Source organism: Hipposideros armiger, unplaced genomic scaffold (assembly GCF_001890085.2).
Source record: "Hipposideros armiger isolate ML-2016 unplaced genomic scaffold, ASM189008v1 scaffold_287, whole genome shotgun sequence".
NCBI classification, from domain to species: domain Eukaryota; kingdom Metazoa; phylum Chordata; class Mammalia; order Chiroptera; family Hipposideridae; genus Hipposideros; species Hipposideros armiger.
In genome coordinates, this window is record NW_017731637.1 from 2,028,411 (window position 1) to 2,051,224 (window position 22,814).

General features: G+C 37.3%; 1 protein-coding gene across 7 annotated transcripts in view; it reads left to right on the forward strand.

Moving 5' to 3' along the window:
• LRCH1 (leucine rich repeats and calponin homology domain containing 1) overlaps positions 1-22,814 on the forward strand; it is a 206,940-nt gene that overhangs the window by 172,158 nt on the left and 11,968 nt on the right. For 4 of the 7 annotated variants that reach the window (XM_019658684.1, XM_019658683.1, XM_019658688.1 and 1 more), the window contains exons 16-19: positions 819-920; positions 8,732-8,841; positions 10,470-10,607; positions 15,354-15,431. In XM_019658684.1, the coding sequence (XP_019514229.1) occupies positions 819-920; positions 8,732-8,841; positions 10,470-10,607; positions 15,354-15,431 (428 nt within the window). Of the gene's footprint in view, positions 1-818; positions 921-8,731; positions 8,842-10,469; positions 10,608-15,353; positions 15,432-22,814 lie in introns of those variants that run through there. The other 3 variants (XM_019658686.1, XM_019658685.1, XM_019658689.1) reach the window with 2 other exon arrangements.

Genomic DNA, 22,814 nt, shown 5'->3' on the forward strand with positions numbered 1-22,814 from the left:
GACAACTGTATATACCCAAATATTTATTCCTGGAACCATGTCTATTTATTTTACTGGTCCTGCCTTATAATTGAATATTTCCTATTTGTAGTTCATAGAGATATTTTCTAAACATACCATATGGCTATTTAATACAAAAAAATGTTATCATTTCATAAATGACCAACTCAGAAGTGGTTGACATTGATTGACATCTATTGGTTAATTAGGTTGTTGCTAAAGAGACTCTACAAGTGTCCAAAATTGTTTTTTTTTACTGACCAATGTTAAAGACAATCTTGGGAGGTATGGGTGTCAAGAGTTGAGCAAAATTCACAATTGTAAACACTGATCTATAATAGTTTTATTTTTAAATAATAGATACAGCTATACATAGTAAGCTTGGACTATGTAATCAAATGTTTTTGTGTGAATCATAGTTGCTAAGATTGTTAGTTATTTAGAAGGTCTCTTAAAAAGGTATCTGGTGGGTCTTTTGCTTTTTATCTCCAGAACCTATGGGTACTCTTTCTTTCTGCTGACATGATTCACTAGTACTTGAAATCTTTGGACTTGTGGAACTGATAAAATTAACGATATTAACTGCATGCAAAGTATATGATTGATAAGTACTAACACTCAGTTTTTATCATTCTTTTTATTCCATGCGCCATCTTTCATTCCTTCTCCTATATTGTACACTTGAAATTAAATCCATAATGTGAAATTCGCTTCATTTCCATACAATCCTTATGCCATTTGTGAAATGCTGCTGCCCCTTTGGTTTTTCCTGGCCCTTGTGCACCTATACGCGGACTGGCTCTCTCGCGCTCCTGCAGACCCAGCCCTCACTCTTCCTATCTCCTTCAACAAACTTACACAGGCACAAACATGGGACAACTCTAGCTACAGTGTTCCATCTGAAGGAGACAGTGACAATGGTAGGTGGCTTTCTACCTATTCTTCAATGTGCTTATTAATAAGCCAATTAATATACTGAACATTCATTTCTGTGCAGCTGAGGGTAGACCTACAGTCACTTGCATGCCTGATATAAGAGAAAATGAGTGGTAAACCTGGGAAGTGAAATCCAGAGAAGTGCATGTGTATTGGTCTCTAGCAGTTTTTCAAAATACTTTTAATTATTTGGAATATTGTGGACTTGGGGAGGACTTTACAATAATTTCTTTTCTATTTGTAATCGCTTGGGTTTTTTGGCTTGTTTGCTTGTTTACAAAAATCTGGGTTTGCACATTTGGATTATTTCTGCTTGTCTCCTGCATCTGAGCTAAATGCTTTTAGAGTTTGATCTTTTATTATCTGTGCTTACCGTATGAGATATTTAAGGTAATTAAGATATGCTGTGGCTGACCCTAGAGTGGTGTGCTGAAAATAAGGTTAACACTGAAAAATTTCTAAAAATGAAGAGAAATCACTTGCCTTCTCCTTTTTTTGTCTTTTTTCTTTTTGGTTTTGCAAATTACTTGCACATTTTGACTTTTGATACCTTCTACGTTTTTGAGTATTAAGTTCATCTATATATTAATAATATTCAAGAATAGCAACTTGACCTAAGAATCAAATGTGCAAATAAAAAACTGAGGATAGCTAGTTGGGATTAATGTTGATAGCTCTTAATTTCATGCTATTAAATATTTCAAATAGCCTTAGAGATTAAAATAAAATAGATATAATGATTTAGATCTACATACCACGTATATATCTGAATCTCCATTCTAGTCTAAGCTAGTTCATATTTTGAACATTTTACTTCAAGATCCAAAGTGATAAAAGTAATAAATGAAATGGAGAGTGTGATTTACAGGAAAGAGAAGTGAGATGTGAGGTATCACCACAATACAACAATAGGAAGACATATTTCCCAACAATACTGTTATTATCTAAGTATGTTTGGAATATGTAATACATAAAAAAATATATTTAAAACATAAAACATTTGCTTTGATTGCTGGTAAAAATTCAATCAAAAATGCTTTTCCAGTTTCCTTAGGTAGAAGGATGTATATGTCTTGGCACGTTAGTTATAAAATAAATTTTATTATTTCATATATTTCTAAATTTTTTAACTGAAAATAAATATTATTAAACAACAACAAAACAAAAGTCTCTCATATCATTCTGTTTTAAATTCTGGAAGTTAAGGAGGGCTAAATGGAAACTTTCTTGATAAAATGTTCCTTTACTTAAAACTAAAACAAACGGGGAGAGAGGCATTTTTATTTTTCAGAAAGCATGGCTATTTGTGGGTCTGATGTTATTTAAAGGAAATAAAGCCTAGAATGAAAGATTTATCTGTGATTTGGTATTTCCTTAGGAGTGATATCTGAAACTAAAGGACTTTTTTTGTTGTTGTTGTGTTGAAGCTGGGAAAGGTCTAGACATCTTATGTAGCAGTAGAATGTCTGTCCTTTTAGATAAACCAACTAAAACTAGAAAGATGAAATGGCCTGTTGGGTCGCATTGCTAGTAGACGTGGAGGCAGGGCCATGGCCCCGGGGTCCTCGCTGTCTACCTATTCATTCTACAGCTGTATTAAGGCCTCTCTGTGCAAGTTACTAAGCCAAACTGCCTTGTTTTTATTAACAATCTTAAGAATTCCATAGAAAATAATCATGGTGAAAATCTTTCTGAAAATAAAATAACCTTGCAATACTTATTTGGTATTTTTTGTATGAGTAAAAATGCCAGGGATTCACGTGTAGCTATTTTGCTGTACCACAGTAATAACAAAGGGATTATTTTCAATATTGATGTGGCCCAGTCAGTCGCATCAGATATTTGATGGCTGTCATTTATGCCTATTTGTAATTTGCCTATAATATGCCCTGGGCAACAGATAATTTTTTGTGCAGAAATCATTTTTATAAACATTTGTACAGGCTCTCAGATCTGATCTTTTATATGCATCTTTATTCTTTTTGTGTCACATTTTGCCTTTTGATGTGAATGCATTTTCGAGTACATTTTTAAAATTAGTGAAGCTGAGTTATATGTGTCCACAAGTATATAAGCTAATGTTGCAAGAAGAATAAGAATAGCCTACTTTTTGTTTTTCTTATTGGTTCCTCTGAAGTAGGAGATCCTACTCAGTGGCCTCTCTTGGCATTTCAAAGCTGACTACCACATCAGTTTTGTTTCCTCATATTTTCTCCATTACCTATGTCCGCAGCTATCTCAACTTTCACCAAATAAATGGCATCTTATTACCAACTCAACCCACTGTAATGTAACTTGCCCTTCATTTATATTGTTTAGTTATTGTTTTTGGTAAAGTTGCCATTTTTATACTTTGTTTGCTGTCTTTCTTTGTATTAAAATTCCCTTTATTTAAATGCCAATATTCCCAAATACAGAGGGTGCCAAAAAAGAAATGTATACACATTTTAAGAAAGGGGGAAAAAACTGTATTAAAATTGTATTACTCAATATATACCGATAACAAAAGATGAGTACAAGTCCTTTGTATATATTTTTTGGCACCCCCACATATCTCATTTTAAACCCTCTATTTTGTCTATAAAACTCATTCTCCAAAGAAATTAAAAAATGGCAAATTGGCTAGAAGGTCCTTGGGTGTTTGAATTCCCACATCCCGAAGTTCCGTAAGATAGATGGAGGAGGATGTGGAACTGTGTGTGTAGGTTTGTCCACTCCTGAGACTCGATGGGGGCAGTTTTACTTCAAGTTATTCTTAACTTGAAAACTCCACTTCTGCTCTCTGTCTTGTGACCTTTGCTATTCTGCATCTTTCTTTGTGTTTCCCATTCGGTTTGAAGTTAAACTGATCCTGTCTTCTTTTGAACCATTTTCCCTTTTTCATTTTCAGTGAATTGGTGGGTGCTAATTTATATGTATTTAAACTTGATCTTTAAACTATCACTGGAGAATGAATGGATGGATATATCCACCTTGGGCAAGTTTGCAGACATTTTCTTGAATATTTTACCATAATCTTGCACTAGGTATTATTTTCCTCATTATAAAAATGAGGAAACTGAGGCCATGATAAGTGTTTGAGTTTTTCCTAAGCCTGGGCGTCATATTAAATCACCTGGGCATTTTAAAACTATAGTGTCTATGCCACACACTCAAATATGTTAATTTATTTGGTGTCACATAGAATTCATGCACTGATTAATTTTTTACTGATCTTTACGTGATGTCCAAGTAGGTGAAAAACATTGGATTAAATGAATTGCCCAAGACCTTAGAGAGTAAATTTGAGCATTTTGAGGGCAGAGAAAACATCTAACCCATTTGGGAGTACCAGAAGGGAATAAATGAAGACACATATCAAATTTCTAATTCAATTAGCCTGGATCTAGAGCTTATGGTCTTTTTTCAAAGCCACCATTTTGCTGCCCTTAAATTTGTATTTATTAAACATCACACCCAATCCAGATTCTTAACTTCCAAGAAAAAAATGAGAGCCAAGTTTCAAAACCTCATGTGTCCACAGAGAAGAAATAACTTCTTGAGTTAAATTTAAGTAATATAGTTTATTACTATAAATCAATAATTTCTATACGAAGAGTACATTTCATGTAATAATTAAATAAGTAGCATTTCAGGCAATTTTTAGAGCAGTGGGACTTTCTTTGCTTAACTAAAAGATATTCTTATAACCATTAGAGAAATGGTTTCTTCTTCACATCCTTAAATATCTATTGAATGTCTGCTATGTGCTAGGCATGATCCTTGTTACTATGGATACAACTCTGAAAAAGACAAACAAGATCTCTGCTTTTATGGAACTTTTATTTCAGAGTCAAATGCATTCACATCTGGGAACTAAATTGTAGGAGATTTTCATCATGAGATGAAAAATTTGGATGATTTTATCAGGGTAGGATAATCTCTACAAAAATACTCTCCAAATAGACGGATCTCTGAATGAGGGAGTTTTTGAAACACTTGTTACACGTATTCATCCAATAAACTGCTTTGTGTGGCAGAGTAGAGGGACAAATTGGAAACAGACACAAACTCTTACAGAGTTAAAATGGAGAGAAACAGATCTATACTGTAAGACGGAAAGTGACGAGTGCCATGAAAGAGACACGAGTAAAGAATTTTGTACTTTCACAGGAGGCAGACCACTCCCAGGTCAGGGGTGAGGATGAGGAGAAGCGTGAAGGAGAAGGTAGAGATAGTGAAACAATTGGTGGAATTTGAGCTGTACCTGCAAGGATGAAGTTCATATTCTGCATAAGCATATTTATCATTCCCTGCAGGGTCTTTGCTTAGAAATTTTTCTCTTCTACTGAATAAATTACAAATATGAGCAAATCATCTTTTCATTTTTTTTTCCTGCATCTTCAATCAGCCACCACTTTCCCTTCCCACTTCGTAGACACGTATATGCAGAAAAAAATGAGTCCTGCTTAACTGCTTAATTGTTATCTGGCAAATAACATTCAAAGAATGAAAAGATGATTGATGATGAATGTGCTTATGCAGAATATCAACTTCATCCTTGCAGGCACAGATCCAATTCCACCAATTTTTGAAATTTAGTGATATGAAATTAAAGAAAATCAGAATAATTCTTCCATAGAGAAGCTTTGACCCAGGCAGGTCACCACATTCATTATTTAAATGTGACATGAAAGAAAAAACTAGGTAATATAATCAGAGCTACCATAATGGTTTCATTGAAATTATTCTGTCATAACAAACCCATCAAAATAAGCAAGCACTTATGTGCTCTGTAGATTTATTATTAGCCTAAAGAGTTTATTTTAAATTCTCATAAATTTCAGAGTAGTTAATCCATTCAGAAAACTAGTAGTAGTATAGTCACGGCTCCCAATAATTTTATGTATATTTGAAGTGTTCATTTAAAAAAACACAGTTCAAATGTGTTTTAACACTTTGTGATTAATTAACATCATAGAACAAAAATACCCAAGCATGGATTTTGTGTTTTTAAGGTGCACAGGAATTTAAAATGAAAAGTGATGCCAGGAAATTAAAACCCAAACACCATGTATTATCTTATTATCTCACATAGGGCTCTAACAAGGTGTTGATATTTGAATTGTGTGCTGTTAAACAAAAGCTCGCTCTTAATTTAACTTCCTGATAGTTTTGTATTCAGGATGAAATCTGCCAATGAAAACATATTGAAAAATATTAAACATGCAGTATTAGATAAGATTGCCCCCAGGAAAAAAAAAAAAGACAAAGGAAAATAAAACCTCCAAAGAAAACATTAGATTTGTTTAAACAATGTAGGGTCGCCCCTTGCTGGCTAGTGTGTGTATTACTCAACTCTGTCCACATTCCTTGACTTTTTTGGTAAATTTGGTTGACTTTTCTTTGAGGGTGTGGGTCAGTTCTAGATTTTACATTTTAATGTACATCTTTTTTTGTTGCTGTGTTTAAATGGGTAAATATTTTTGTTGGGATTGATATGGTGTACAGGCAAGTTTAATGCATTTCCAATTTCTTCTATGCTTCCTAGTTTGTTAGACTTTTCCTCATTTCCCTTTGCTCTGTGAATTTCTCATGTCTCCCTGCTTGATGACTTGGCCCTTCTTCCTTTGTCGGTCTTGCCTTTATTTGTAAAAACTTGGTCTCACTTCCTGTGAGGTTTGGTTTTCATTGGTGAAGTGACTTTGACTCTTTTTGTCTGTGACTTCCTTGGGTGGTTTGAGGCAGAGGCCCAGGCGCCAGGCTGACTCCTCTGAGGTTCCAGAAGATGTTACGTACATTTGATCATCTTTCTCCATTAACTCTAAGTCAAGGGCTTATTAAAATGTTTCAACTTTCTGTCTTCCATAGAGCATCAGAATGCCGATTCAAATGTCCTAGAACTGATTTAGAAAGAAAACACTGAGACATGCGAAGTGTAATGCAAGTCATTTATTGAGGTGTTTGGTCCAAAGATGCAAATTGAGAATAAATGGCATAGTTGGGCGATCATGGAATAGTTGATTATATGGAGTAGACTCAAGTGTTCTTCTTTGAAGTATATTTGTAAACCACATTTAACCTAAAAAAAAACTAATAAGTTGAAATAGCCCTTAAAGTGGCCCGTAGGAAATGTTTGTCCGAATAGAATAAAAATTGCATAACCTTCTTATTCTACATTATTTAAATTATGGTGGATGGAATTTCTAGAGTTGCATGATGCCAATACAACCTTCTACCTCGTATTGATTTTCAAAATTGGAGTTCTCTGCCCAAAATTTTCTGAAAAGCCCTCCCTCTCACCCCCATTCTCTCTTTCCCAAACACACATACAGAGTCTGACTGGGGAACCGAATACAGCTCTTTGCCCCCACTTGTGCCCATGGAAAGGTGACAGTCTTAATAGGATAAAAATCTCAAGGAAGAAAAACAATTCAAGTTTAAATCTGCCCTGGGCTTTGTACTGTAATCAAACTTGATTTTAAAAACAAACAAAAACCTTTCTGTATTCTGTAGTCACTCTGCCATATGTAGGATATTTTGTACCCTCTTTATTAGTCTTTAAAAGATGTTATCCTGAGCCAGCCAAGTGGTGCGTTGGCTAAGTGCTGGCTTGGGATGCCAGCTCTGAGCAGCAGGGCCCCGGTTCAGATCCCACACGAGGGCCAGTGACACTGCCCTCTATAGCTAAGATGGTGAACAACAGCTCGACCTGGAGCTGGCTACCTTGAGTCGCCAGCGACGGCGTAGGCTGCAGTGAGGCTGCAGTGGGCTGCCGTGAGCTACCGTGAGTGGCCAGCAGCCGGTGTGAACTGCCAAGAGCCGCCGTGAGTGGCTGTCCAGTGGCCAGCAACTGATCTGCCTCACCCAGGAAGAGCGCAATGATGGTGCCAGCTTGGGCCAGTGAAGCGACGTCCTCTACAACTAGACTGAAGAACAAAAGGATAGCAACTTGTCTGTTCCCCTTCCCCAATTCTCCAATGCTGTTCCCTTCCCCCAATTTCCCAATAAAATCTTTAAAAAAAATTAAAAATAAATAAAAGATGTTATCCTCCTGAGGTTAGAGCACACCTTATCTCTGGAGCCAGTGGCTTAACCCCTTTCAGAGAGAGCACCACTGTTAGTTGCTATTTTTGGAGGTTGTAATTTTAAGGACCTGAAGCCAAGGATGATCTCTTAAACTGCCTCTAATCTTGCCTGCTTTTCTAAAAGGCGTCTCTGGTCATCTCTAAAGAACTAACTTTTAGGATACACTGTCAGTGACACGATAGGAGGCAGAATTTTTCCACGCCACACTCAAATATGTACTGGATCATCCTTAGTTCTTAACCCAAACTTAGGAAAAATTTTAGCCAACTGAACAATAACCTGTGCTTATTTTAAACATTTAAAGTAATTCCAGAGATTTCTTATTTGAAACAAATTCTCTGAATTGAATGAATGAATTGTGAAACCTCAAGTATAAATGAAAATGTAGAAGGAAAGCATTGGAAAAAATGAGAGAGGAGGGACATCTTTCAGAGACGTGGCTTGGAATGGTTCCAAGGATGACCCAAACTCTTCCCTGAATTCAGTTGATCATCACCAAAAAATACAGCTTTTGCTAGTCCACACAACCCAGTATAATTATAAAATATAATCTTCAGAATATTTGAATCACGCTTTACACATGAAGTCATGCCTTAACCATTGTTTCTGTGAGTGGTGAATGAATGATTTGGGATAAATAAAGGAACTTTGTTTAATTTAAATATGAATAGTCTCATGGCGCCTATACTAGATACTCCATAAAGGCTTTTTCCCCTTTCTATTATAGTGTTCCTCAGACCTCAGAGAAATTTGGAATCTATAGACCCACAGTTTACAATTCGGAGGAAAATGGAACAGATGAGAGAAGAAAAAGAACTGGTGGAACAACTCCGTGAGGTACCCAAGACATGTTATATAATTGAGTAATCATTTTCAGAATTGAAGCAGGGTTCTATACAGTTGACTCTTGAACAACATGGGTGTTGGGACACCATCGCCTCCCCCCTGCTCAGTCAAAAATCCAAGTTTAACTTTTGACTCCCCTAAAACTTAACTACTAATAGTTTATTGACCAGAAGCGTTACCGATAACATAAACAGATTAACACATATTTTGTATGTTGTATGTATTATATACTTTATTCTTACAACAAAGTAAACTAGAGAAAAGAAAATGTTAAGAAAACCATAAGGAAGAGAAAATACATTTATAGTACTGTACATATTTACTGAAAAAAATCCACAAATAAGTGTGGACCTGCACAGTTCAAACCCATGTTGATCAAGGCTCAACTGTATTTTTTTAAAAATCGACTTTGAAGCACTGCAAACACACATAGTTTTAAATCTAGCCAGGTTGCCTACTGACTGTGTGATATTGGACAAGTCACTTAATATCGCCGAGTGTCAGTTTTTTCATGTAGTTCCAATCTGCCTTAGTGGGGTTTTGTGAGGTGTATATGAGATAATGTAAGTAGAACTACTTAATACATATGTGTAAAGCTAGTATTATTTCAATTCAGATATACCTTAAAATAATGCACTGTTATTCATTTACTTAATAATAATATCCCATTAATTTAAAGATATTCAGAGTCATCCTCACTTTTGTATCCCAAACTGGTCAAAATTTTTTAATCAAGCATTTAATAGCAAAACTATTTGAGTTCCTAAAGAACAAGCATTTAATAGCAAAACTATTTGAGTTCCTAAAGAATAAAAGTCTTGTGCTGGGTGCCATTGAAGAGTTTAAGCTTGGTGATGGCAGGCACCATGGCTAATGTTTGACCACTTTTTTGCCTCAGAAAACATAGGGAAAAGAAAAAGATGTATTTGTCCTCTCTTTTAAATCTGCCTCTAGCTACCTTAGGTTGTCCTATACTTCAATATGAAACTTTCCACTATTTTTTACAAATCTGATCCAAACTGCTGTAATGTTGTTGGAGCCAAGTTCTCATTTCATAATTTTTCCCAAATTACAGAAGAAAAACTGACTCAGCCTCTTAATTTGAATATATATTTATCAATTTATAAGGCATAAGAGGACACTATGAATCATGTATCTATACATATTTGTATATTTTATGAATTCTTCAGGAAAAATGCTGCATTCTTTCAGAAATCCTTTGGTTGTCACTTTTTTTTTCTTTTTTAAATACATTTTTAATTGAAAATATAATGGGAATAATCCTGATTGGAGAAAATGGAGAGATGCGAAATAAAAATAAGTAGTCTTAAACCACCGCTCAAAGACAATTGCTGTTAACCTTTTGGCTTCTACTAGCATTCTTTCTACATTTAAGTTGTTTCTGAGTTGTGAGCATCTCATATATAGTCGTGCGCTGCTTAACGATAGAGATGCGTTCTGAAAAAGGTATTGTCAGGCAATCTCGTCCTTGTGCGAGCATCACAGAGTGCACTTGCACACACCTAGATGGTGTAGCCTGCTTCAAGCCTAGGCTTTATTGTGTGCCTCTGTCGCATATGCGATGTATCGTTGACCCCACCGCCCTGATTCCTTCACAGAGCATCGAGATGAGGCTCAAGGTCAGCCTGCATGAGGACCTGGGGGCTGCGCTCATGGATGGGGTTGTCCTCTGCCATCTGGTCAATCACATCCGCCCGCGATCTGTCGCAAGCATCCATGTCCCCTCGCCAGCCGTTGTAAGTAATACCATATAAAGGGAAGCTAACTTTTCCATAAGACAAACTCTTTGGGGACAGTCCTGCTGGTTAAAAATGCTGATGGGGTTCCCAGGACCCTGCTCAAATCCTCTCTGTTGAGCCCCAGACCACTAGAAGAGCAAAAAAGGAATAGGTCTGAAGGAAGGAACATTTTCACTGTAAAAAAGGGAGAATATTTAAAATAAATATGTAAATGACAGAAAAGGAACTTATTTCCAATATAAAGCAAATCACATTCAAGAAATTACTGGTTGGCATGCTAACTTTAAGACTTTACCGACGGACGTAGACTCATTTCCTACCAAGGCTTATTTAAACAGTGAGAAGTCTTTGGGAGAGTGTCATTTGTTTGGTAGCTTCTCCTTTAAATGGAATCTCTTTCCTTTATATTAGTCATTGGGGATTTTAGGATGGCTCTGAAAAGATGTGGATTCTATGTAAAAGATCATTAGTAACCTGCCAAGCCAGAGGTTGCTTGACCAGTCGTTACTTCAGCAATTCCTTGATCATTCACTATGCTCAAGGGTACATTGGAAGTACTGGGGGGACAGTGGGAAAGGTGTGAACATGAGTGAGACACCATTAATGCCCTCAAAATCCTTGGCTCCTCTGTAGGGGAGATAAAGCTGGCATGTGAAATCCTCTTCCTGTAGATCTCAAAGCATGTTACCATCCAGAAGAGACCTCCAGAGTCAGTTGTATGGTCAGTCAGATGAGGGTGTGAGAATTAAGGGTAAGCTTATCTTTGAAGCCTCCGTAGGCTTCAGACAAGTAGAGAAGAAAGGAGAATTTCTACCCACATTGCTGTTCTTTAGGTGAGGCAGGAAGTGTAGGTGCTAAGAACATAAGGTTTGGATTCAAATTCCAGATTGACTTACATGCATACATCTTTGCATAAGTTATTTAACCTGTCTTTAACTCAGTTTGCTCTTCCCTAGCATGGAAGTGTTCTTGTGAGGATGACATGAGGGACTACATATGATACATACATGAATGTGTGCCATGATTATCATTAGTGTTTATATCATATTTTCACAATTCAGAGCCCCTAATCTCAAGGCGTGATATTCATAAGAGGACCATGTGAGAAGTGAATTAGGGGAAAGCCCTTGGGAAGTGCATTTGCACCCTCCTTTGCCCTCCAGGAATGCCTCACACTGGCATTATTCTGATGTCTTTTCTATTTTCTTAGCTGATGATCCCATTTCAGCTATCGGTTTCCTTTCTATACTATTGGACATCTTTTTTGTTTGAAAAGTTTGATCACTTTTTGTGTCAGAACACATAGGGGAAGAAAAGATCTGTTTGTCTTCTCTTTCAAATGTGCTTCTAGCTGCCCTAGGTTGGACAGTAAATTCTGTCCTGTAATTCAATATCAAACTTTCCAGTATATTTTTACAGATGGGATTCAAATTACCATAATGTTGTCTGAGCTGTGTGCCAAATTCTCATTTAATAATTTTTCCCAAATTATAAGAGAGAAACTATGACTCCTCGGCCTCCATTTTAAGTGTACAGTTACCATTTTACAAAGTGTAAGAGGACATTATGAATCATGAATCTATATACATTTGTATATTTATTCTTCAGGAAAAAAGTGCTACATTTTGTCAGGAATTCTTTGGCTTTTACCTTTATTCTTCTTTAAATTAAATTTTTTTAATTGATAATATAACGAGAAATAATGCCCAATTGGAGAAAAAGAGGAAATACAGAAATGCAAGAAAAATAAATCATCTTTTATCCCACTGCCCAAAGATAATCATTGTTAACATTTTGGGTACTATACAACTAGTATTCTTTCTACATTTGAGTTTTTGGTTTTTTTAAAGGGTTTTGTTGGGGAATTGGGGGAAGGGTAACAGACAAGTTGCTGTCCTTTTGTTCTTCAGTGTAGTTGTGGAGGACCTTGCTTCACTGGCCCAAGTTGACACCATCATTGCGCTCTTCCCAGGTGAGGTAGATCAGTCGCCGGCATCTGGACAGCTGCTCACGGTGGCTGCTGGCCGCTCACGCTGGCTGCTGGCTACACACAGTAGCCCATGGCAACCCACTGTCACAGGGGCTGCAGCCTAGCCGTCGCCGGCGACTCATGGCAGCCCAGCTCCAGGTTGAGCTGTTGTTCAGCATCTTAGCTGTGGAGGGCGGTGTCACTGGCCCTCATGTGGGATCCGAACCGGGGCCCTCTGGCGTCCCAAGCCAGCTCTTAACCAACGCGCCACTCGGCCGGCCCTTGAGTTGTTTTTGAATTGTGAGCATCATATGTATGTATGTGTGTGTGTGTGTGTGTGTGTGTGTGTGTGTATACACACACACACACACACACAGACGTGTATATATCACACATACACACACACATATATATAATTTAGTAGTTTTTAAAATTTATTAAAGCTTAACTATTTCCCCATGTCACTAAAATTCTTCATAAATATCCATTTTAATAATTATAACATATTTTAGCATGTTATTATACTGTAGTTTTCCTTTTTAGAAATGCAAGCTGCTGCTAAATGTCCACTTTTCAAAAATTCTTCAGTGAGCATCTTAAAGCCTCTTTGACCAGGCCCAGCCACACTGTGGCCGTGGCACCTGCTTCCTGTCCCCAGCCTGTGATGCCACTCTCCACTCCAGTGTTCGCACAGGCTGCTCTCTCTAAACGAGGAGGCTGCTCTCCCCCGAATCTCCTCATCTACAGCATCACTAGCTCTCGTTCCTTCACCGCTTCAATGTTGACATAACTTTCTTGACCACTTAAGATTGAGTTAGTCTGTTTCTTTTTTTCCTCCTTATAACAATCTCCCCACAACTAAGACCTATATCATACTATACTATAATTTCCTTGAACTTGTTAATATTTTTAACTAGGCTTGTTAAGATTGCCAAGTAAACTGGAACTAAGTGACCCCGAGGATTGCATCTTTCAGTTCCACGGGTGCATCCTTAGCACCAATTAGAGCGTCTGACACATACATAGTAAACAGTTAACTGAATAAGATCCTATTTGCACCGTCAGCCATGGATGGGAGTACTTTTTCTACCCATGTGATTGCCGACATTAAGCATTCTAATGTTTCATTCATGAAACCAATACTGTCCATTTTTTATGCCAACCGGAGGAAATATAGTGGTAAACAGGATCACTGTTGTCATTATGCAGTTTCTTAAGATGGGTTTTGTCAGTCTTTGACAATTTGGTGAGCTAAACACTGGCATCCCAGTTCGTGTAATTCATGTATTTTTTGATCCTTTGAATGACGGGGAGGTTGAACCTCTAGCTAGTAGCCAGTACTTCTCTAACTGAAACTGCGCAACAATCTTAGGATGGGCCCTCCCTCACTTCCAAAGGTGAGACATTTTCTTTATGTAGCTTGAAACATACTTTCATGGGCTTTACTGGGCTGACATAAGTATTTTGAATGGTGTTGAGCATCTTTGGAGTTTGAGAACAGACTGCCTAAATTATAAATAGATGAAGGATGATAATAGGCCCAGAGGCTCAGAGAGACAAATGCTGGCATCTCCTTATTGGTTCCGTGTGTACTAGACCAGGACGTGTTCTCCTGATATCCCCATGTCACGTTACCCATTTCCTTCTCCCTGCAGGAGGCTGAATGGGGGAGTTTTGTCCTAAGACATGCCAGGTGGGCAGCTTCTTACCCCGTCTTTGCAGGCCTCGTGTTGAGGGGCACCATTTCCTCTCCAGCCAACATGGAGAATGTTTAGCCTCCAAACTAAATTATTCCACATGGAAGCAGGCTTTCTTTCCTTTAGTCGGGGGCGGAGGGAATGGGGACAAGAAAAGAAGTCTCTTTTATCAATAAATCCTGTCTAAATTTAGTATTATGATGATTGGTGTGGGTCCCTACATGATGGAATGACTTACTTCGCTCTCACTTGCTATTCACAGGGTAAGGTCAGTCTTTATAAAACATTGCCCCTACACCTACACTGTTGGAGTCAGTCGTGCTTCTTGCCTCCCTTTTTAAAAGAACTAATAGTGGAATATTAAAATTTAGCAGTAAAGCTTTTAAAACTTACCATGTGAAAATTGTGTGACTCAGACGCACCTGTTACCTATCCCATACCTTGAAGGTCACCTAGCAGGATCAAGTCCATTGTGAGAGGCCCTTGCTTAACTCCATAACATCACCTTGTTTAGTGCTGTTTACCTTGATGTTGCCTCTTTCTAATTAGTAAATCCATTGCTTTAATGGGAAGGAGATTAATTGGCCTGGTGAATTTAACCCTTCAGATAGAAATATATTTGCTGATGGGAAAAGGTGATGCTTATGGTGTACTTTTAGGTGGTAAATTAGGTTACACTAGAGTATGATCCATAAAAACTGTGTGTATGTATGTATATGTGTGTGTATATATACAGATTTATATATACTCATATGTATATACAGACACATACATACATATATGCAGAAATTCTGCATATAGACATGTATCGATGTACATACATAGGTAAATATGTATGTCTTTGTATACACAAATATGTGCACACAACATCTGCAAAAATATAATCTAAAATATTAATAGTTCTTTTCTCTAGGTGGACACCTCTGGATAAGTTTTTATTGTCTTCTATTTACTTATATATTTTTTTCTCCAGTAAACATGTATTACTTTTGCCATTTAGAAAGTGTAAAATTTAAGATGTTATTAAAATTATTTTTCTTTTAATAATTCATTATTTCTGCATATTTGCATTTATAGCCCAAGCTTAGCATGGCCAAATGCAGAAGAAATGTGGAAAACTTTTTGGAAGCATGCCGAAAATTAGGAGTACCAGAGGTAACATCAAATTTGCCCAAATAACCATGTTTTGGTAAAGATTTTATTTAATAAATGTATTTGAATCCACTGAATAGATGTATAGCTTTGTACATCCTTTTTAATCTCAGTCTTCCTTGAGGAATAATGTTAAGTAAGTTATATAACATTTTAGTTTAAATTGCTTTATTGTGATGAAATAAAAATGGCTTAAAGCAGTATGGTCAATTCTGAGGCAAACCATTTCTTTAAGGTTTTGAAATAACTGTGTAATTCCAAACTTGAAAAACAAATTAAGCAGCTTGATACCCTACTCCAAGAGCAGAAATTGCTGAGGCTTCATTGACCCCCTTCTTTTAGGTTCCATAGGGTAGAATTTTGGAGCTGATGGTTTTCCTTATCCAAATTCTTAAGCGAAGCAGATCTGTAGTTTGCAACTTATTTGCTGATTTTCACTCCCTGTAATAGCATTTTGGGTATGTGGATCAAAATAATCGGCATTGAAAATATTAATTATTGTTATTATTAATCATTACCATTAATAATAATAATGTTTGTGTGTTACTTTATGGTTTGTTATCTGTTTGCACTTACATTTTCCCCTTTAGTCTGCTTTAGACGCATTGGCAAGTTCCGATAGCCAGCCCAGCTCTAGTTTGCTACTTTTTTGGGTGCAAGCTAAGCCCCAGCCTCAGCCAATTTGGGGCTTTTAAAGACTTTGCTATTAGTTACATAAGATGGTTTCTTAGGGAGACAAAAGCCAGTCCACTCAGAATTTGTGGGTAAGTTGAAAAGTTTATCATTATTATGATAAAGAGAAATAAACAAATTCTATTTCTTGCAATTTCTTCCATTTTTCTAATGTTCCAGGGATAAAGTAACTACAGACTCTATCATGAGATACTGTTTTTGAATATGTGAAGGAATTACTTTTCAATGATAGGGGTTAGTCCTTCCTTTTCTCCTTCCTTCCTTCATCTTCCTGTTTTTTAGTTTGGTGAAGTTCAAAGGTGAGGGATTAGTGGTGGGCTTCTAATCTCATTTGAGCAAAAAGGAATTATTAAAGCATCTTTAAGTCAGAGTTATAATATCAATAATAAGAGTACATGTTCATTTATTAAAAGAGTGTAATCTATACATATGGACTAAATGTCTTTGTGATCAGTTCAAATGTCTTTCAACAATGTTAACTTCTGTATCTCTATAATATGTGTACATTTTAATATTTCATATACATTCTTGGCTTCCAATATTTGTGAAATTTCTTATACCCATAGCTTTTTAAAAATAATTTGATTCTGTCATTGGTGAATAAGTTTTCCCATGTGTGAATCAAAACTGTCATACCAAGTCAGATGGTAAATTATTCACGTCTGTGCTAGAAAGCATTAATGAGTTATGATGTAATCCCCTGTGCTATTTTAAATTCATGAAAGTTTTTTTGGCTTATGGTAATACAACATGAAATGGAAATGTACTTTGCCATTTATTGTGAGTAAAGATTGGTAATTACGATTTCCTTTTAAGGTGGGCAAAAGGAAATTCAATTATCATAAATGTGCAGAGAAAAATTTATTATAATTTCTGACTTATGCCCCTAGCACTAATAGGCAACTTACAATTCCTGAGAAGGTTGAATTACAAGGAGTAAATGACCTTTTTTGCCAATATCCCTCTTAACTATGCTTAGTAAGAAATATATCACTTAGGCTATTTTGAAATTGTTTTTAAGATTTGAGATGATTTTCAAGTTTACACTGTATATATGTGCATCGTGTGTGTGTGTGTGTGTCTGTGTGTGTTTACATACGAGTATCTATCCATCCTGATGGATAATCCAATTGCATTTTACTGATGACTTGAGTTATTACATTAAATTCATTGCTACTAGAAAAAGCGTGCTGGTTAGTTTTAGTTAGAGTTGAACTTCTTTAACAAGATATGTTTAAAAAGGAAGGAATATTCTAGTGGAAAACCAGAAATTGCCATTTGGAAGGCAATTGGCAGTCTCCCTGTACACTTCATCTCTCACAGAATGGATGAGGAATAACTTGTTGGAAATGAGGAAATTTTCATCTAGGAATACGATACTAAGTTAGGGGAAGGGTAAAATAACTCCTGCCCACTTAGATAGTTACATTTCTTTCACCACTTAAGAGGGTTGATGCTTTGAGGGTATACGTGGCACACTACATTTATTGATGATGTACACGGAAAATATATCACAAATCTAGTTGCAGAAATTTTCCACTTAGAATCAGACATTTAAAAAGACTGATACATAAAAAACAGAGGACCTGTAACATTACATTTCCTTATTTGCATTATATTTAATATTTGGGTAACAAAACAGTCACTGATTTCCCAGTAGCAAACGGTTAATTCCTCGTCGTTCGTGAGCTTTTCCTGCTTTCGTCTCTATCCATAACTTATCTACACACATCCACCCATAAGTCATAGAGATCTTGAATTCCGTCTTTTTTTAAGCTAAATATCTAATTGACAATAATACATCATCCTGTAGAGACTGAAAAATCACAGCTGTGCTCTAGGCCTGGACTTTTTGCCCTTTGTAATAGAATCACAGTTTGAAACTATAAGCCAAAGTCAGGGTTAGCAGCTTATATAATTGTTCATATGGGTGGAATGTGGTTGCTGAGCAGCTTTAGTTAAATTATTACATATAAAGTAATTCAATGGGATGGAAGCAATTTTAAAATTGTTTCAGTTGTTATAGTTTATTGTATTTTCTTTAGAAGTCTCCATGGACGCATTCCAAGGTATCTGCCCCAGGGTTGGTCAAGGTTCATGAGGCATTTTATTATGTGCTTTGGTAGAATGGCTCTGATGTGGCTTACCTATAAATGTGGCATCTTCAAATTAGCTGCATTTGGAATTGCACAGTGGAAGCAGCCCAGTTATTTGCAGAAGGTTAGTGTGTGTAGACAAGTGAGGCAACCCTATACCTCTGTCTGTTAATTGTGACATTTGAGTAAGGCCGGATCTAAATCCTTGAATCTTAGCCCAGGGGCAGGAATCTTAGACAGGATTGGAACATGGACGCTGCTGATGGAAAGGAGGTGACATCCCAGAAAGAAGTCAGTGATGGGATTCCGGACACATGCTGTCAGTGACAGCAGGCATATCTGCCACCAACTGTGAGGGATTCTGGGATGAGGAAGAGGTTTGTTAATGAGAATGCCAAGGAAAGATCATTGAAAAGGACCAGAAATGGTACTCACTGGCAAGTTTCTTTTCTGGTGTAGGCACAATATTTCTTCAGGTGGTTATTTTAGCACAGGTCACTTCCATTCCTGCTGCTCATTCCTTGGGTGTTTTGGTTTTGTGTTTGTTTTTCTGTGTGGGGCCAATTCCCCAACTAAAGGACACAGATTGAATGAATCTAACCTGAAAGGAGATGACTGAGTGAAGAGTATCTGTGAGCCGATGAAGGAATTACAAGGTCTCCGGTGGATTAGCCCTCCCTGTGCTGTTATCTAGTTATATGCCTGAGACAAACACCTTAAAACTAGGAGCAGTTGAACATTTACTGAGAACTTCTCGTACGTACATCGTCTCAGATGCTCACTGTTGACGATCTGAGGTAAATATTTTATTACCATACTGTGAGGAAACCTGAGGCCCAGAGAGGTTAAGTAATTTCCTAAGCTTGTACTCAGCCGGTAAGCGGCAGAGCTGGCGTTTGAACCCAGGTCTGTCAACACTCTTTGTAGCTCACCCAGAGTCTCTCTATGTCTGGGTTCCCTGCTCTGCGCAAGGGGGTGTTGGACTTAAGCAGCAGATTTCAACCACATTCTCCAGAGCCCTTGATTCTTTTGCCTGCATAGAAGGTGAGCGAAAACCACATGCGACGCTAGAGGTCACTCCCACCCCCTCGCTTCAGCCGAGCAGTTTCTCTAGCCCCTGCAGTGTATGTATATTGGATTTCAAGCTAAAGTTTCCTTTCAGGGGAAAAAGTGTCTTATTGCTAAACATACAATAGTTTGAAAATCACTAGACCCCTAAGGTTTCTTTGAGCTCTGATATTCCATGAAAGCAAGTTACATCCACAGTTCCACCATTGCTTCTCCTCCTCATCAGTTGCTTAGCTGCAGGAGAATGACCAGAGTCATGCATCATGGCACCCTGGAAAATCTGGGGGTTGGGTGATGTTGCTGGCACCATCCTATCATCGTCCCTTGTAGTGCTGATGCTGGTGGTCAGATTTTGCAGTTATGTGTGACCTCTGGTGCAAGCTTCAACTTGATGTTGACAACAGGCCTACCTACCACCCTTGGTGGGCTTACAAATTCTTCAGGATATATTCTTTGTTTCGCCCAATAGTCTGACTCCAGTTAAGCCTTGGGGTCAGGGGTCATGGATATACTGAGGATTCCCTTGCCTTTTCTGAGAAAGCTTGACCAGTCCTGGCCTCTGACCTTAATGCAGAGGCTTTATGGTTGGCTTATTGGGAGTTTCCAAATTCATCCATTTTTAGGGCTATTTTATTGGGTTGTTGGAAAAGTCATGACGTATTTTTTCTATGTTTTTCGTTGCAAAAATGCGTCATGACTTTTCCGACAATTCAATAGTATAGTCTCAGGTGGAGAAAAATCTTTAATTTATGAAGCATCAAAAATATTAGAAAGTAGATATTTATTTTGTTCACTAGCAAAATTTTTCTACTTGATTTTAAATAAATAGGTTTAGCCTCAGACCTCTGGGAAAACAAATCCTTAATTTACCAGACTTGCCCTGTTTAGGTGAGGAGGGAACTTAGACTAGAAATGTACTTTGTTTCCTAGCTGCCCAGCCCTTCATATTCACTATTGTTTCAGAGAGAGAAGCGAGAAGAGGGCTAAGGCAGCAAATCTACTGACAGTGGTGGTCACCTTTGGCAGTCCAGGCCCCTTGCGCCTGCCTGGGCAGCACAGAGCCCCGGGGACTTCGCAGTACTGTAGGAGGTGGCAGGTTTTCTTCTACGTCCATAAGGACAGGTCACTTGGTGTTCCTCAGTTTCTGCATCAGCCAAATAGAGTTAAAAATAAAATCCTAAAGCACATTCAGATGCTAATAGTGATTGTGTTGATAGAACTAGAAATATGGCTGAGTCTGGTTTTCTGTAGCTTTCATATTTGCATTTTATTATCTTTTATAATGAGATATTATATTTGAAAGTAATAGTAACAACTTTCCTGCTTTACACCTGTTGTGAGGGTTTAGGAAATAATGCATATGTAACTGATCTGACTTTTTTATTGAAAGACATTCTACAAATTGAAGCTACTATATATTTTTTTGTTTCTTGAGAATAGGAGAAATTAGTTCCTTCTCCTCTTTGAGCCTTATGTCTCTTTTTCTTCCCCAAATGACTTTCTTCTTCATGCTGACTTTCAAAGTTAAAGTCAATGACTTTTGGGGGAAAGGGTGACATTCTTCTTACAAGATTTATTTTAATTTTTCATTTATAATGGTTAATTCTGAGGTCAAATAATCAGAGGTACAAACGTTTATTATTTTAGTAACATCAGTTTTTAAATTTGTAATTTATTAAAACGAACCGGTATCTAGCTTGTAGAGTTAGTCACATTTCTTATAGGTAGAATGTGTTTACCATTCATGTCTGAGCCCTTTCTCACTGTGTGTCTCCTGGTGGCAGAGTCATCTCTGGTCAGTGGGCCAACAGCCTTTTTCATATGTGCATGGTTGAGAATAAACATTTTAGAAGCAATACCTTCGAGAAAGTTTTAAATTACATTTCTAGAGAAATTAGCTGACCTATATTCGAGTTATTCTCTAAGTTCATAAAACTGGCAATTAGTTCTCATATATTGGAAACCCTACCTCACTCCATTCTTGGTCAGTTAGGGTTTTAAATTTTCAGAATGACTATCAATGTTCCTGTGCTGTGTTATTTTAGACTTTAAAAAAAAAAAAAACCTTTGTAAGCATACTGACTTTCAAAATTAAAATTGTATTTCAATAAATTGAATATATTCTAAATTTCTCATAATTTAGAGTTGATTAGACTCAGGACGTCTGTAAACTAGAGCCTTGTCCGACCCGTCTCCGTTTCTGTCTGTGGCGTAGGACTTGGGGAACCTGAGCCCATCCTTAATAGCAGTCTCAGTAACACCGACTCAACCAACATTCCCTCTAAGGGAATCCACTACCCTCTGGCGGTTGTGATTTCTGTTCACTGTAATGAGAATTAGTGTCTGCACGTTTGTCTAGGGACTGAGTATATTCACTGTAGTTTTCAAATGCCCTGCAGCAATGACTAATGCTTCGTAAATATATGGTGAAGTTTTGCCTCTTTGAATTTCCTTCCTTTTTAGTATTTTCCTATTTTAATTTTAAGGGTGAAAAAGTACAATCTCTAAATTCCTCTCATTAAGACTGAAAGTTGGGAAGCACAAGGGCCAGAAAACTCAGGTTCCCCAAGCAGTTTCAGTCCTGGTTCCCACTGTAGCATCCTTGCAGGGGATTTGTGATGTCGGGTAGAAGCCTCTCAGAGGCCACAGCAGCCCACACTGCACACATTAGTGCCACTCAGATTTTTGCCGACCAAACAGACAATCCTAAACCCATGCCTTTTCCTTTAGAGATCGTGATTTAATTTAAACCAGTCACCATGGGCTGTGAGTCCATGCCCTACCCACTTTAGTCTGAAATAAGCCCAGAATCAGTGGCATCATGAAATTATTTGCAAGATAAGAAAAATGGTCTGTGTTGCCCATCTGCGTGAGACGTGTACACTGAAAACTGCAAAGACAATCGATCTCACTCGAGTTCTCTGATGGAGTTGCTAGGGAACAGACTAGACATTTTCCATGAGGTTCTAGGAAATGTATTGAAATACACACTAGAGATAGAATTATTTGTTTTAACCTGGAAATGCCACTTTTGTGAAAAATCACTCTTCGGTCTGTGGATAGCTTCTATCTTGTGTCTGCTTCGCTCGGATTTCACTTGGCAAAGCACAACATTGCAATAGAAAATTCGTGTTGCAATGGAAAACTTCTCTTACATGTTTCCCCATCTGTTCATCCTTGACTAACATCTCTCTCCCAGTGAAATCCAATCTATGTGTAGCTGTTTTAATTCTTGGGAAAATAACAGTGGTAGCTTGATTCCTCCAAATCCACTGAGAAGAGACACATAATCTGAAGAGATACAACACAATTTATTATCTTAAAAACCCTTTGTTGAGTATCCCTACCTTCATAAATTAAAATAAAATGAGAATGTTTTTAATCTTGTTCAACCCACTTGATACTGTAATATTCCTACTTACCTGAGGGCACAAAGATAACTTCAGAGGATACAAGCAAGACAAAAATCTCTCTCTCAAAATAACCTTTCAGCTCTGTCATTTGCATCTGCTTAGCCATGAGGTTAAAA